The following is a 17,062-nucleotide window of genomic DNA, read 5'->3' on the forward strand; positions in this document are numbered from 1 at the left end:
TTTCAAAACAAGTGCCAAAAACATTGGCCGGGAATCAAATCTGAAACGGGCATTGTGAGCTTGACATTTAAAGGTAATTTACAATTGAGCCTAGTTCCTTATATCCAGAAATAAAGGCTTTTCAAACAAATGTCATGTTTTTTAACTGCTTTATTCTGTAACATTTCTATGTACAATGCATACTATAGTCACTGTTGTTCAGGCGGCTTGGGTTTCTTTGTTCCCTCAGCACCCTGATCCCTCTTTCTCTTTTGTCTGTTGGTCTGTCCCTCTTCCTCTCTGAACTGGTGCCTAGTAGAGCAAAACAAAGTTAACTTCACACAAGAAATAGCCTCATTTGCTATCCATAAGCACTCCTTGGGTCTGAGATGATTTCACTTCCATCCATGCATGTGCTATGTAAATTGAAACTCTGTATAGTCAGTTTTTGCAGCAGGACAAGTACATCACCTGGATTGCCAGCGGCGTCCGCTGTTCCACACCCGGCCGAAAGAGGGCAGCCAGTTGGCATCGGTCTGGGAGCTATGGTCAAAGTTGGCCCCCACCCGGTTAGGGGGGAGTTTCTTCAGCTTCTCCTGCTCCTCTGTATGGGGAGAGATGGCAACATGAGTGTCAGGGGTTATATTCATTTGGCACTGAAAGAGGGACAACCTGGACCTGTCCTTAAGAAATGCCCATTGTTATTTTTACAATGCAAAACATTGTCACGTATTCATTTTGCCGATTGTTGCAAAACATTTAAAAACGGAAGAAAACGAAACGGGGAGGGACCTACCTCAATTTGTCCAATAGACTTGTTTTAGTTGTAAATCATCCCATTTTGCAACTGTTTGGACTAATAAATGACAACCCTGGGCCCGGTTTCCAAAAGCGCATCTTAAGGCCAAGTTCGTTAAAAGCATCGTTACATCTGAGCGGTTTCCCAAAACCAAAGTTATTAACGTTGCACTTTAAAAAACGAAAAGTAACAAATAATGAATGCGCAGCAGGAAAATAACAATGCAATGGGTAGCCATTTGATTAGATGTTGTGGAGTCTTATGGCTTGGGGGTAAAAGCCTCTTGGACCTAGACTTGGCACTCCGGGACCGCTTGCCGTGTGGTAACAGAGAGAACAGTCTGACTAGGGTGGCTGGAGTCTTTGACAATTTTTAGGGTCTTCCTCTGACACCGCCTGGTATAGAGGTCCTGGATGGCAGGAAGCTTGGCCCCAGTGATGTACTGGGCCGTACGCACTACCCTCTCGTGCCTTGCGGTCGGAGGCCGAGCAGTTGCCATACCAGGCAGCGATGCTCTCGATGGTGCAGCTGTAGAACCTTTTGAGGATCTCAGGACCCATGCCAAATCTTTTCAGTGTCCTGAGGGGGGATAGGTTTTGTCACACCCTCTTCGACTGTCTTGGTGTGCTTGGACCATGTTAGTTTGTTGGTGATGTGTACGCCAAGGAACTTGAAGCTCTCAACCTGCTCCACTACAGCCCCATCGATGAGAATGGGGGCGTGCTCGGTCCTCATTTTCCTGTAGTCCACAATCATCTCCTTTGTCTTGATCACGTTGAGGGAGAGATTGTTGTCCTGGCACCAGACGGTCAGGTCTCTGACCACCTCCCTATAGGCGGTCTCATTGTCGGTGATCAGGCCTACCACTGTTGTGTGATCAGAAAACGTAACGATGGTGTTGGAGTTGTGCCTGGCCGTGCAGTCATGAGTGAACAGGGAGTAGAGGGGACTAAGCACGCACCCGAGATGCCCCCGTGTGGCAGATGTGTTGTTACCTACCCTTACCACCTGGGGGCGGCCCATCAGGAAGTCCAGGATCTAGTTGAGTGAAATAGAGATTGCGTCATCTGTGGATCTGTTGATAATGGTGCTGATGTGAGCTATGACCAGCCTTTCAAATCATTCATGGCTACAGACATGAGTGCTACAGGTCAGTAGTCATTTAGGCAGGTTAGTGTTCTTGGGCACAGGGACTATGGTGGTCTGCTTAAAACATGTTAGTATTACAGATGTTGAAAATGTCAGTGAAGACACTTGCCAGTTGGTCAGCGCATGCTCGGAGTACATGTTGACCTGTTTTAAAGTTCTTACTCGCTGTAGAGAGCGTGATCAGTCATCCGGAACATGCATGTTTCAGTGTTGGTAGGCTTGTGTCACTGGGCAGCTCTCGGCTGTGCTTCCCTTTGTAGTCTGTAATAGTTTGCAAGCCCTGCCACATCCGACGAGAGTCGGAGCCGGTGTAGTACGATTCGATCTTAGTCCTGTACTGACGCTTTGCCTATGATAGCTCGTCGGAGGGCACAGCGGGATTTCTTATAAGCTTCCGGATTAGAGTACCGCTCCTTGAAAGCGGCAGCTCGAGCCTTTAGCTCAGTGCGAATGTTGCCTGTAATCAATGGCTTCTGGTTTGGGTAAGTACATAGAGTCACTGTGGGGACAACATCCTCAATGCACTTATTGATAAAGCCAGTGACTGATGTGGTGTACTCCTCAATGCCATTGGAAGATCTGCAAGGTTTACCCGTTTCTCTGACCACCGATAACTTCAGAACAAAGTTTACTATAAATACATGGCCAATGTCTTTGCAATTTTGATACTTCAAATGAAAATTGAGATGACTGCATTGAATATTGTGAAATCATTCTAATGTTAAAGGTAAGATTTTAATTGACAAAGCTGGTCTGAGAGCAGCACTGCCTTTCTTTTGATCTTAACAGTATCGACACATGCTCCAACGACGCACTTAGTGACTGTTCTCTGCATGCTGTTTTAGGAAACGCATGTTACATCTTCGGCCGTTGTAGGAAAGATGCATTGTTAAAACATTCAAGCCTAAGTTCCAACGCTATCGGGAACACGAGCCCAGGTCTACAGATTGCACATGACCCTGATCTACCAAGGACTAATGGGCTGTGGTCAAAACCAAACCTAGTACGGACTGAATTTATAGAGCCCTTTCACCAGGTGGTCCCAAAACTCCTCAAGTAGACAGTTAATTTAAGTAATTAGTGTGTGGATTTGTAAAATGGTAGTTTGAGTCAGAGTATTTCGGATGGAGCCAATGCTTTTTCAATGGGTGTCATCCATTCATCCAGTAATGACAATGGAAATGATTGAACGACACAAAAAGGAAAAACACGGTGCTTCTTTTCCCGTATGCAACTCGTCCGAAAAATAGTTGACTTAAGTAGGATTAAAACGGACAATGATTTATGTCATACACGATTTCATCTGTTCATGTGTCTGAACCCTAAAGGACCTACTCTGTTTGAGGAAGTCCTGGAGTGATGGACCGATCTCCTGCTCCATTGTCCCAGACCTGCCCTCCTGGGGGTCCTCCTGTAACCATGGAGGGATGGCTCCTACAACAGTCATTAAAACCTATTCACCTAGTTATCAACTTACACAGATAGACAACAATACAGTGACTAACAGACGCTGAAGTATCGTTTTAATTTTCAATTACCTGTGTGAACATTTCCACTGTTGGAAGAATCCTGCCATCCAAAAGGAAATAATATTAGTAAAGTATTTTATTATTTATTGACAGGTCACTTACTCATGAAGAGAAAATATAGTTGTCATGATTGACGAGCAACGTGTCAGCGTACCTGGTAGCCAATGAAGGTCAGGCCCTGTCCAGGGCCCGCCCACTGCCTGGCCACCATTTGGTCGACCCGACCAGACCTGGCCTGCTCATCGGATCCAGGGGCCCTGAAGTGAGAGCTACTGCCAAAGTTCAAATTAACAGCATCACACCAATGTATACATACCACAGGTGATACAGAACTCACAAAGACACAGATTACTTGAATAACATTACATACAGCCCATTTACAGGTGCATTCTGTAAGCTTTACAAATACAAGGACCCTGATGTCTATAATATATCTGCCCTGGTCCAATGTGTACCAACAGCAGCTTCTTCCTGATTAACTTAATTTACATTTTACTGTATGTTACAATATCCATGCAAATAATGATGTTAAATTAGTTTACTAAGCCAGTAAGCTAAGTGAGGCAAAACATATAGGGGTGTTTTTCAGCCATTTGGAAAGACCTTCGAATAGTGGGATTTAGAGGTCGTAGGTTCAATTTGGGAAAGCATCTGGGCCGTGTTAACGAAGGACTAAACGAAAGAACAGGCAAAATCGACCATTAGACCCTTATCACTTTTGGGGATCAGAGGATTTGACAGCTCCACTTGCTCACTGATAGGCTAGGTGGAAGTATAACCATATTCCTTATACATATCCTCTTAGGTCTACACAAGTCAAGCCAGCAGCATACCACCCTGCATCCCACTGCTAGCTTGCTTCTGAAGCTAAACAGGGTTGGTCAGTCCCTGGATGGGAGACCAGATGCTGCTGGAAGTGGTGTTGGAGGGCCAGTAGGAGGCACTCTTTCCTCTGGTCTAAAAAATGCCCCAGGGCTGTGATTGGGGACACTGCCCTGTGTAGGGTGCTGTCTTTCGGATGGGACGTTAAACAGGTGTCCTGACTCTCTGAGGTTATTAAAGATCCCATTGCACTTATCGTAAGAGTAGGGGTGTTAACCCCAGCGTCCTGGCTAAATTCCCAATCTGGCCCTCATACCATCACAGCCACCTAATCATCCCCAGCTTACAATTGGCTTATTCATCCCCCTCCTGTCCCCTGAAACTATTCCCCAGGTCATTGCTGTATATGAGAATGTGTTCTCAGTCAACTTACCTGGTAAAATAAATAAAGTGCATACAGAGGTTTGTCATTTAGGCTCAGTTGGTAGAGCATGGTGTTTGCAACGCCAGCATGGTGTGTGCAACGCCAGGGTTGTGGGTTCGATTCCCACGGGGGGCCAGTACAAAAAGAAAATGCATGAAATGAATGAAAATGTATGCATTCACTACTATAAGTCGCTCTGGATAAGAGCGTCTGCTAAATGACTAAAATGTAAAAGTTGCAGCCCAGCTTGCATGGTGCCGCAGAATTCTATGGCACGTTATTTAAGTGCCAACCACTGGTACCATTAATGCTAGTTAGTGCTAGTTTGACCACCAGAGAGCATCTTTAAGAAGCATTTGATAGCCTTCAATAGTGGCTGTACTAGAGAATTGAAAACATTTTGTAAGAACATAGTATATGGGACTGATTAAGAAATGTTGCTTAATAATATGGTGTTTCTATTCTAAGAAAAACCCTCGGTTTCCGAAGGAGTAGGCTGTTAACTGACTTGCCTAGTTAAAAAAGGTTACACTAAGAGCATAACATTTCTACACCATAATTTTAGTCTAACCAATACCCAAACGGAGATTCAGTCAAAATAAAAATATCAATGATTTATCAAGACCAGTCCCCATGCTTGTCTCAGAGCAGCGCAAAACAGTGCTAAAACAGTTATAGGAAAATGCTTCAAATCCTATTGCGTCTAACTTCAATATGCTCTTTAAATAAATAAAACAGAATATTACTCAACACTAGTGAGACTCATGTCGCCTACGGTAGGCCTACAGTAGATCAAAAAATATGACGTGACTCTCCGCCAATAATAACAGAGGATTGGAGGATTCTAAATTAAAACCAAAAGCCAGTATTGGGTCTCCCGGTGGCGGCCGGCATGGGTATCAAACCTGCATCTGTGGCAACACATTTTGCATTGCGATGTGGTGACTTAGACAGCTGTGACACTGGGGAGGCCCCATCCACAAAGTATCAAAATAAAGAGAGGTGTTGGTAAAGGTATATTGTCCTGCTGATAGCCCATAATGGGCTATTATAATACTGTACATGGTGTCCAGATCAGGATAACCAAAACATTTCTTTATTAAAGACTATCAGAAAGAATGTTGGACAGTTGGAGCCATGACCAATATATATTGTCCTGCTAATAACAGGGTTAATATCTGTGAGGATGTCCAAGGGGCTTTTATATAATTCTAAATTAATAATCACTTTGTTTAAAAAATAACTATTTTGGAGATGATTTTGTATTCAAATAACGTAAATTGAGCGAGGAAAAAGGCAATTCTTAAACATGGGGTACGACATTGTTACTAATTTGTAAATAAAGCCAGTTTGTTATTTAGAATTAATTATTTCTGTTTTTAGAGGGAGAGAAACCAAAAACCAGTCAAGCCGGCACAGTTATTGAACCAGCATCTGTAGCAACACAGTTTGCACTGCAATACAGTTTCTTAGACCGTTGCACCACTCAGGCGCTGTACAACGTGACCGGTCGGGAGTGGCCTACAGTACTACAGTAAGAGCAAAATAATCCTAACAAAATAAAATAACCTTAGTGTAACAGTTTTAGTAAGTAATACTGAAGTTGTGTACAATTATCGGTTTCTATTTAGGTTTATGTCGCCCATTCATTGTCAGTTAGAGACACAGTAGGACCCAAACGCATAATCAGTGCTCTAACTCACCCTTGCGCTGGTCTGGAGCAATGTGGTGATGCAGGGTACTGTACTAAACCACAAATTACCTCAAGTACCGCAGCATAATCACAAAACTTTTAGTGGAGCAACCACGGTAGGGTGGAGTTTAGGGGTCGATTTGGGATTGGGTAATCGACAAAGAGGAAGGGACTACCTGGACTTGTCCAATAAACCATTTTTTGTTCACTGCTTCAAAACATTCTGCTACGGTGTCCTACTGAACAAACCCCAGTATATCATTAGAACTACAGTACAATAACATTAAACACCCTCTTATAGAAGGACAACACAACTTCTTACCTGGAAGCCTCGTCCACTGAGTTGCAAGGGCCCTCTGTGTTCGATAGCTCCAGCTCTGCCTTAGGCTGAGGTTGATTCAGGAAAAGCCAACAGTGGTTCATACACCAGACTCCAACAACATGACGTGACTTTACCTCATAGCTTTGAATAATGTGACAAAATGTGAACTTACATCAGAGCATCTATACTGAATAAAAATATAAACGTAACATGTAACAATTTTACTGAGTTACAGTTCCTATACGGAAATCAGTCAATTTAAATAAATTGATTAGGCCCTAATCTATGGATTTCACATGACTGGGAATACAGATATGCATCTGTTGGTCACAGATACCTTAAAAATGTGCCTCAGGATCTCGTCACAGTATCTGTGCATTCATGCCATCGGTAAAATACAATTGTGTTCATAGTCCCTAGGTTATGCCTGCCCATACCATAACCCCACCACCACAGGGCACTCTTTTCACAACGTTGACATCAGCAAACCGCCCACCCATACGACGCCATACACGTGGTCAGTGGTTGTGAGGCCGGTTGGACGTACTGCCAAATTCTCAAAAACTATGTTGGATGCGGCTTATGGTAGAGAAATTAACAAAATGATCTGGCAACAGCTCTGGTATACATCCTAGCAGTCAGCATGTCAATTGCACACTCCCTTAAAACTTGAGACACCTGTGGCATTGTGCAGTTGTCACACAACACAATTGGCCTTTTTATTGTCCCAAGCACAAGGTGCACCCGTGTAATGGTCATGCTGTTTAATCAGCTTCTTGATAGGCCACACCCATCATGTGGATGGATTATCTTGACAAAGGAGAAATGCTCACTAACAGGGTTTTAAATTTGTGCACAACATTTTAGAGAAATAAGCTTTTTGTGCATATGGAAAATGTCTGGGATCTTTGATTTCAACTCATGAAACATGGGACCAACACTTTACATGTTGCGTTTATATTTTTGTTCAGTGTATGTACAAAACATTATTGAATATAAAAAGTGTATCAGATTTGGTGTCCCAAATGGCACCCTATACATAGTGCACTACTTTTGACCAGAGCTCTATGAGCCCTAGTCAAAAGTAGTGCACCGTGTAGGGAATACAGTGCAATTTTGATACCATCTCACTACAAATATCACACTTGATCAAACTAGGGAGGTCACAGTGATATGGATACTGTTGTTGCATCCTGGGTAAACAAACCTCTATGAGAGACTGAAGGACCTCCTGGCGATGCTGTTCCTGAGCTCGGATATGAGTGGCTTGCTAGGGGACAAACACCCACAGTCAGATGTCACCATGGCTAGAACAGAGTTCTCACATTCACAGTCTGGACCAGTATTAATAACACATGTCAGAGTCACTAAAAGAGCATTACATGTCTACTAGAGGAAAACGTCAGGGCCCGTATTCAAAAAGCGTCTCAGTCGGAGTGCCTTTCCAGGATCAGTTTTGCCTTTTAAATCAATGAATAAGAGGCGAGACCTGATCCTAGGTCAGTATACCTACTTTGAGACGCTTTGTGAATGTGGCCCTGACTTTTTCCTCTAGAAAGACATACAATGCAATTATATCACTCTTTAAAAGTAATTCTGAGTTATTTCACGTCCTACCTGCTTGATAAGCTCATCCTCCTTCTCCTCAAATGAGCCTAAAGCTTTTGCCACCTCTGTTTTAAATCTAAAATGAAAACAGAAAGGTTGAGGCATATTACACATTTTCCAAGGCACACTTGTAGGCTAAAACAACTTTTTATCAAACGGTAGAGGAGTTCTTACCTCTCCATTTCATTTTCTGTGATTATAAACTTGTCCCTCAGTTTGGGGTCAGCTTTGTTCTCCCACCAGAATGTGTGGGTGCCCTTCCTGTGTTCAGGCCTGAAATTACAATTGACATTGATCCATGAGAAATATGGTGAACCACAATTTTACAAGCACATTGGTCAATAATAATGCCAGCCATCAGAAAAGTCTGTTAGGCCATTAATTCTGCCTCCTCCTTTCCACTCCTCTCCTCTTTTGACTTCACCCTCTCACCATCCCCCCTACTCACAAGGCAGGCAATACGCTTGACCTCATCTTCACTAGATGCTGTTCTTCTACTAATCTCACTGCAACTCCCCTCCAAGTCTCCGATCACTACCTTGTATCCTTTTCCCTCTCCTCCAACACTACTCACTCTGCCCCTACTCAGATGGTATTGCGCCGTCGCAACCTTCGCTCTCTCTCTCCTGCTACTCTCTCCTCTTCCATCTCTTCCCTCTGCTCAATCCTTCTCCAACCAATCTCCTGATTCTGCCTCCTCAACCCTCCTCTCCTCCCTTTCTGCATCCTTTGACTCTCTATGTCCCCTATCCTCCCGACCGGCTCGGTCCTCCCCTCCTGCTCCGTGGCTTGACGACTCATTGTGAGCTCACAGAACAGGGCTGCGGGCAGCCGAGCGGAAATGGAGGAAAACTAGCCTCCCTGCAGACCTGGCATCTTTTCACTCCCTCCTCTCTACATTTTCTTCCTCTGTTTCTGCTGCTATAGCCACTTTCTACCACTCTAACTTCCAAGCATCTGCCTCTAACCCTAGGAAGCTCTTTGCCACCTTCTCCTCCCTCCTGAATCCTCCTCCCCCCCTCCCTCTCTGCGGATGACTTCGTCAACCATTTTGAAAAGAAGGTCGACGACATCCGATCCTCGTTTGTTAAGTCAAACGACACCGCTGGTCCTGCTCACATTGCCCTACCCTATGCTTTGACCTCTTTCTCCCCTCTCTCTCCAGATGAAATCTTGCGTCTTGTGACGGCCGGCCACCCAACAACCTGCCCGCTTGACCCTATCCCCTCGTCTCCAGACCATTTCCGGAGACCTTCTCCCTTACCTCACCTCGCTCATCAACTCATCCTTGACCGCTGGCTACGTCCCTTCCGTCTTCAAGAGAGCGAGAGTTGCACCCCTTCTCAAAAAACCTACACTCGATACCTCCGATGTCAACAACTACAGACCAGTATCCCTTCTTTCTTTTCTCTCCAAAACTCTTGAACGTGCCGTCCTTGGCCAGCTCTCCTGCTGTCTCTCTCAGAATGACCTTCTCGATCCAAATCAGTCAGGTTTCAAGGCTGGTCATTCAACTGAGACTGCTCTTCTCTGTGTCACGGAGGCTCTCCGCACTGCTAAAGCTAACTCTCTTCTGCTCTCATCCTTCTAGACCTATCTGCTGCCTTTGACACTGTGAACCATCAGATCCTCCTCTCCACCCTCTCCGAGTTGGGTATCTCCGGCGCGGCTCACTCTTGGATTGCGTTCTACCTGACAGGTCGCTCCTACCAGGTGGCGTGGCGAGAATCCGTCTCCGCACCACGTGCTCTCACCACTGGTGTCCCCCAGGGCTCAGTTCTAGGCCCTCTCCTATTCTCGCTATACACCAAGTCACTTGGCTCTGTCATATCCTCACATGGTCTCTCCTATCATTGCTATACAGACGACACACAATTCATATTCTCCTTTCCCCCTTCTGATAACCAGGTGGCGAATCGCATCTCTGCATGTCTGGCAGACATATCAGTGTGGATGACAGATCACCACCTCAAGCTGAACCTCGGCAAGACGGAGCTGCTCTTCCTCCCGGGGAAGGACTGCCCTTTCCATGATCTCGCCATCACGGTGGACAACTCCATTGTATCCTCCTCCCAGAGTGCTAAGAGCCTCGGCGAGACCCTGGACAACACCCCGTCGTTCTCCGCTAACATCAAGGCGGTGACCCGATCCTGTAGGTTCATGCTATACAACATTCGCAGAGTACGACCCTGCCTTACACAAGAAGCGGCGCAGGTCCTAATCCAGGCACTTGTCATCTCCCGTCTGGATTACTGCAACTCCCTGTTGGCGGGGCTCCCTGCCTGTGCCATTAAACCCCTACAACTCATCCAGAACGCCGCAGCCCGTCTGGTGTTCAACCTTCCCAAGTTCTCTCATGTCACCCCGCTCCTCCGCACACTCCACTGGCTTCCAGTTGAAGCGCGCATCTGCTACAAGACCATGGTGCTTGCCTACGGAGCTGTGAGGGGAACGGCACCTCCGTACCTTCAGGCTCTGATCAGGCCCTACACCCAAACAAGGGCACTACGTTCATCCACCTCTGGCCTGCTGGCCCCCCTACCTCTGCGGAAGCACAGTTCCCGCTCAGCCAAAACTGTTCGCTGCTCTGGCACCCCAATGGTGGAACAAGCTCCCTCACGACGCCAGGACAGAGGAGTCAATCACCACCTTCCGGAGACACCTGAAACCCCACCTCTTTAAGGAATACCTGGGATAGGATATAGTAATCCTTCTAACCCCCACCCCCCCAAAAAGATTTAGATGTACTATTGTAAAGTGGTTGTTCCACTGGATGTCATAAGGTGAATGCACCAATTTGTAAGTCGCTCTGGATAAGAGCGTCTACTAAATGACGTAAATGTAAATGTAAAGAAAAGCAAATCAAAAACTGCGTGAAAGCGTCCCATCTTTATATTAACATGAACATATTAGTTAGTACTGTATCTTACCTGGCCATGTGTTCCAACAAGCCCCCGAACAACACAGTGATGTCGCCATCAGTGACATCTCTCTCCACCTGGAGGCCGCAGCAGTAACACCAACATTTGCGTTTGTGCTGAGTGCAATCGAACCTCTCCACCTGGGGATTTTTTATCGTTCGACGCGCCTCTTTCACCTGTAAAACACAGGCATGTCTTTCAGGAATAGTTCATATGATTTGCATCTCATTGAGCAGGATAAAAAACATTTGTAGTGTAGTTAGGCGTAGCTAACGTTGGCTAGCTGGCATTGATGAGGCAGGCAGTTGCCAATTTTACCTTCTCAAGGAATTTAACAAGGACGACTTTGAGTTTGCTCTGATGACTTTTCCCGAAGATGTGTGCTTTTCCGGAGAAAGATGTTTGCCTACATATCGCACAGTAAAATGCACCCATTTTCGGCACGTCCCTTTGTTTTCTAGACGTTAGACCAACTCCATCCCCAAAATATGCATTGATCTGATGACGCAGGGTTGTTTATCTGGCTGGCTAGCTAGATTACGTTACCGTAGCTTATTTGCTAACCAAGCTCTCCCTGTCTCGTGCAAGATATTGCGTCTATTTATCATACAGTGATCGATAAGATGCAATTGCACACCATGCTCTTACTAAAATATCTAGTTACAATAGCTTTAGTAAGAACTAGTGTGTACACAAAATGCTAATTTAGACCGCTGTGTATCACTTCCGGGTCAGGTTGTCATTGAACTTCATTCTTCTTCGATTAGGTTTAACGGCGGTTGGCATCTAATAAATGTTGCATTACCGCCACTTACTAGACTGGAGTATACCTCCCTTTATAATTCAGAAAAATGCAACAAACACCCTACCATCTAATCCTACACTCACAAAAAACCCACCACCCTACTCCGCTTTTTAAATATATCTAGTCCTACCTGCATACTTTTCACACCTAGGAACCTCCCTTCTACACACTGCTGCCACATGCCCATAAGCTTGACGCCTGTAACAACATAATGTATTCGGCACCAAAACTTGTACAGTATAACTTATGTACCCAAACATCCCTTTCTTGGACAAAGACTCAACATCAAAAGAACAGATAATGATAGTGTTTCACCACTCACGCCCATTGAACTTAAAAATAGAGGTCCCCTATGTTATAGTACAAAATCATCAAAACACATTCATCATTATATGCTAAACAATTTTTTCATATTTCTGATTAAACAGCATGATCATCACACAGGTGCACCTTGTGCTGGAGACAAAAGGCCACTCTAAAATGTGCAGTTTTGTCACACAACATAATGCCACAGATGTCTCAAGTTTTGAGGGTGCATGCAATTGGCATGCTGACTGTAGGAATGTCCACTAGAGCTGTTGCCAGATAATTTAATGTTATTTTCTCTACCATTAGCCACCTTCAATGTGATTTTTAGAGAATTTTGGCAGTATGTCCAACTGGCCTCTCAACCGCAGACCATGTGTAACCACACTAGCCCAGGACCTCCACATCCGGCTTCTTCACCAGCGGGAGCGTCTGAAACCAGCCACCTGGACAGCTAATGAAACTGAGGAATATTTTTGTCTGAATAATGCCCTTTTGTGGGGAAAAACAAATTCTGATTGTCTGGGCCTGGCTCCCAAGTGGTTGGGCCTGTCTTCCAAGTGGGTGGACCTATGCCCGGGCTGCACCCCTGCCCAGTCGTGAAATCCATAGATTAGGGCCTAATGAAATTATTTCAATTGGCTGATTTCCTTATAAGAACTGTAACTCATTCAAATCTTTGAAATTGTTGCATGTTGTGTTTATATTTTTGTTCAGTGTATATATTGTGTTTAATGTGCATTTTATATTTGTCACATCTACACCCACTCCTCCCCTCCGGCGTTCGCCGTCGCCGGTATACTAACCAACATTCCTGGGATTCATCATTACACACACTTGGCATCTATCATTACGTGCACCTGCACGTCATCAAGAGGCACACCTGGACTCCATTACCTCACTTATTACCTCCCCTATATCTGGCACTCCCTTAGGTTCCTTCCCCAGTCAGTATTGATCCTGTGTTTATGCAAAGATGCTACTGGTATGTTGGTTCGGTCAATAGTTGTTGTTTTATTAATTAAACGTTTCAGCTGCTTCTCGACACAGTGTCTTCGTTACAATATTGTATTATACAGGGCGCATTTGGAAAAGAGACCTAGGTCCTAATATGTCTTCCCTGTCAAAATAAAGGTTAAACAAGAAAATTATAGCAACTGTTTTACAACCAATATATTTTCTATGGCTTTGAGATATGGAGTGGCGGTCACACTAAATGTGCACCGTCCATCGCGATGGGATACAGTAGGTCTCATGGGTAGTACCCTACAACTACAAAAAAAACATTTTTTTTAGGGACTTAAGGGACTTAAGAATTTTTATTTTATTTTTTTTATTTTATATATATATATATATATATATATATGTATTTCACATTTAGGAACTTCAATTTACTGTTGGATGAATACTTAGCTACTATTAGCAGTAGGGCCTGGGACAATAGATTTGACTCTGAATGATATGTTTGTTTCCAACATTAGGGCTGTTTTCCTAAAGAAGTTCAATCTGCTTCATGTTTTGTTTCCTTGCCACGATACTAACGAGTACCGCAATACTGGTATTGTCCCGACCCAAACCAGCAGTGTGTATTATTTAGAGTTGTCAATCTAGCGTTTTGAGTTTCTACTTCCTCAGGTGTTGAACCACAAATTAATTAGGGGTTAGTGCACATAAATATTAAATAGTGTACATAAAGATGTATGAAAATGTTGTCAGCACTGTTTCCTGTGTCTAAGAAGGGTGTGTAGGGTGTGTGTGGTGATGGAGTGTTGGCGGCGCGCGCAGTGATGTGAGCTGTTGTGGATAAAATAAAAGGGCCAAATTCTTGTCCCAGTCTGTCCTTGTCAACAGTGTTGCCATGTTTGTGGTTTTCCTGGCAAATTGGGATACTTTGAAAACAATGTTGAAGGTGAAAATGTATTGAACGACGGGTTGCAGGTTTTTGAGCTACTTCTAAGTTGCACTGCGGCCGCCATGGCATTTCTCTTAAATATGTCACTGTTACCTGCTGCTGACTATCAGAGAGAGAGTGTGTGTGTGTGTGTGTGTGTGTGTTCGTTCGTTCTTCGGTGGGGTTTATCGACGGTTGGAATCCAACGTTATGGTGCATTACCGCCACCTACTGTACTGGAGTGTGGGCCAGAGACAGAGAAACTAAATCCTACCTGCCAGCCCGTTGCGCTTAAAAAAGATAAAATATTTCAGACTATATCTAATGACGTTCTACTCAATATACTCTTTAAACTAATTTCCTCTATCCACTCCTCCCTCATACTAGATCTCAGCCTCTCTCTTTCCCTCTGATACTGCCCACACTGTAGCAATACATGCTCCACTGTCTCTGTTTCCTGACAATAACACTTTCCTATTGGATGCTTTCCTATCACATTTAAGGACTTATTCTACTGGCTGTGTCCCACCCTTAACCTTGTAAAAATAGCCTCCTCTCTTCTGTCCCTTCCTGCCGTCCTCCCCGACTTTCCTCTGTACTTGAAATAAATGCCTTGCTATATTTATTTTATTTTTATTTAACCTTTATTTAACTAGGCAAGTCAGTTAAGAACAAATTATTATTTACAATGACGGCCTACCAAAAGGCAAAAGGCCTCCTGCGGGGATTGGGGCCTGGGATTAAAAAACAAATATACAATATAAATGTAGGACAAAACACACATCAGAACAAGAGAGACAACACAACACTACAAAAAGGGATACCTAAGACAACAACATAGCAAGGCAGCAACACATGACAACATAGCATGGTAGCAACAACATAACAACATGGTAGAAACACAACATGGTAGCAGCACAAAACATGGTACAAACATTATTAGGCACAGTCAACAGCACAAAGGTCAAGAAGGTAGAGACAACAATACATCACACAAAGCAGCCACAACTGTCAGTAAGAGTGTCCATGATTGAGTCTTTGAATGAAGAGATTGAGATAAAACTGTCCAGTTTGAGTGTTTGTTGCAGCTCGTTCCAGTCGCTAGCTGCAGCAAACTGAAAAGAGGAGTGACCCAGGGATGTGTGTGCTTTGGGGACCTTTAACAGAATGTGACTGGCAGAACGGGTGTTGTATGTGGAAGATGAGGGCTGCAGTAGATATCTCAGATAGGGGGGAGTGAGGCCTAAGAGGGTTTTATAAATAAGCATCAACCAGTGGGTCTTGCGACGGGTATACAGAGATGACCAGTTTACATAGGAGTATAGAGTGCAGTGATGTGTCCAATAAGGAGCATTGGTGGCAAATCCGAATGGTAAAGAACGTCTAGCCGCTCGAGAGCACCCTTACCTGCCGATCTATAAATGATGTCTCCGTAATCTAGCATGGGTAGGATGGTCATCTGAATCAGGGTTAGTTTGGGAGTTGGGTGAAATAGGAGCGATTTCGATAGAGGAAACCAAGTCTAGATTTAACTTCAGCCTGCAGCTTTGATATGTGCTGAGAGAAGGACAGTGTACCGTCTAGCCATACTCCCAAGTGACTCTCAAGCTTCCATACAGTCCCATCTCCTTCGCCTGGGTATTACCCACCCACCCAAAGCTTGTGTTCTGTCTTCGCTCATGTACCCAGCATGCCTGTAAAATCCCTTTTGCAGGATGAGACACCCCATGTCCCTGTAGGTTGACCCAATAATTCATTGCTAGCTGCTGTCTCCTAATCTGCAATGGCATATCCCCCATCTCAGTGTATGTTTGTTGAGAGAATACTACAGTTATTGGCTGAGTCACGTGAACGAGAGGCGAGAGAGCAGCACGTGTGCACGTGACAACTTTTTACCAGTTGTATGTAGGCTATTTAGATTGTCATTATGGAGACACCTATTTCCAACCCCTTTTTCCATAAAACATAATAATACGCTAGAACTGATGCACATCAAGAAAGAATGGATACAAAGCCCTGGAAAACGACTTTGGGCGCACTAGAGCACATTACATAAATTCACTTGGAGGTGGTATAAACTGCATTCTAATATTTACTGCTGTAAGAAAACGGTATTAAGCGAAGTGCTTTATGTATGCTCAGTTCTTGGGTCTCCAGGGCTGCCTGAGTGGAAATTTGAAATGGAAGTAATGGAACTCCCTCTGCATGGTTCTTTTTATGGGGAAAAGTCCTCAATGAAACTGACATTAGGCTAAATGTGGAGAATTATACATTTGCCTCTGTGGCCATCAGGTAGCCTATTAATGTGTATGCCAAATTGTGCCTGTCCTTGTCTCCCCCCCCTCCCCCCCCCCCCCCCCCCCCCAGGTGTCGCCCATCTTCCCCATTATCCCCTGTGTATTTATACCTGTGTTTTCTGTCTGTCTGTTGCCAGTTCGTCTTGTTTGTTCAAGCCTACCAGCGGTTTGGCTCAGCTCCTGGGTTTCCCCTAGTCTCGCTTTTCTCGACCTCCTGGTTTTTGACCTTTGCCTGTCCTGACCCTGTACCCGCCCGCCTGACCACTGCCTGTCTCTGAGCCTGCCTGCCATCTTGTACCTTTGCTCCTCCTCTGGATTACTGACCTCTGCCTGACCTGAGCCTGCCTGCCGTCCTGTACCTTGGCCTCGGCTCTGGATTATCGACCCCTGCCTGCCTTGACCTGTTGTTTGCCTGCCCTGTGGTTACAATAAACATTGTTACTTCACACAGTCTGCACTTGGGTCTTACTTTGACTCCTGATAGTTAATATTTAATTCAGTGATTTAAATTATGACC

General features: G+C 44.6%; 1 protein-coding gene across 2 annotated transcripts; it reads right to left on the minus strand.

The window, feature by feature from the left end:
* Positions 1-132: 132 nt before the first annotated feature.
* Positions 133-11,975, minus strand: cenatac (centrosomal AT-AC splicing factor). Of its 2 annotated transcripts, none has more exons than XM_014197800.3 (11): positions 11,565-11,975; positions 11,256-11,422; positions 8,500-8,598; positions 8,335-8,401; positions 7,925-7,987; positions 6,718-6,782; positions 3,611-3,725; positions 3,466-3,496; positions 3,263-3,361; positions 451-583; positions 133-291 (listed from the first exon to the last, which is right to left on the minus strand). In XM_014197800.3, the coding sequence occupies exons 1-11, from the start codon at positions 11,679-11,681 to the stop codon at positions 189-191; spliced, it is 1,059 nt and encodes a 352-aa protein (XP_014053275.2). In that variant the 5' UTR covers positions 11,682-11,975; the 3' UTR covers positions 133-188. The 2 variants fall into 2 exon arrangements, with proteins under 2 accessions (XP_014053275.2, XP_014053274.2); XM_014197799.3 differs by having other exon boundaries at positions 3,611-3,728.
* Positions 11,976-17,062: the final 5,087 nt, after the last annotated feature.

This window comes from Salmo salar, chromosome 04 (genome assembly GCF_965601325.2).
Source record: "Salmo salar chromosome 04, fSalSal1, whole genome shotgun sequence".
NCBI classification, from domain to species: domain Eukaryota; kingdom Metazoa; phylum Chordata; class Actinopteri; order Salmoniformes; family Salmonidae; genus Salmo; species Salmo salar.

What these genes read in the sequence shown, in the direction of transcription:
- cenatac (XM_014197799.3), bottom strand. Translation starts at nt 11,681, where the DNA reads ATGGGTGCATTTTACTGTGCGATATGTAGGCAAACATCTTTCTCCGGA. An exon ending in TTGTTAAATTCCTTGAGAAG is followed by an intron (nt 11,423 to 11,564) that starts GTAAAATTGGCA and finishes TGTGTTTTACAG; the next exon opens with GTGAAAGAGGCGCGTCGAAC. An exon ending in TCCTTCAGTCTCTCATAGAG is followed by an intron (nt 6,783 to 7,924) that starts GTTTGTTTACCC and finishes AATCAACCTCAG; the next exon opens with CCTAAGGCAGAGCTGGAGCT.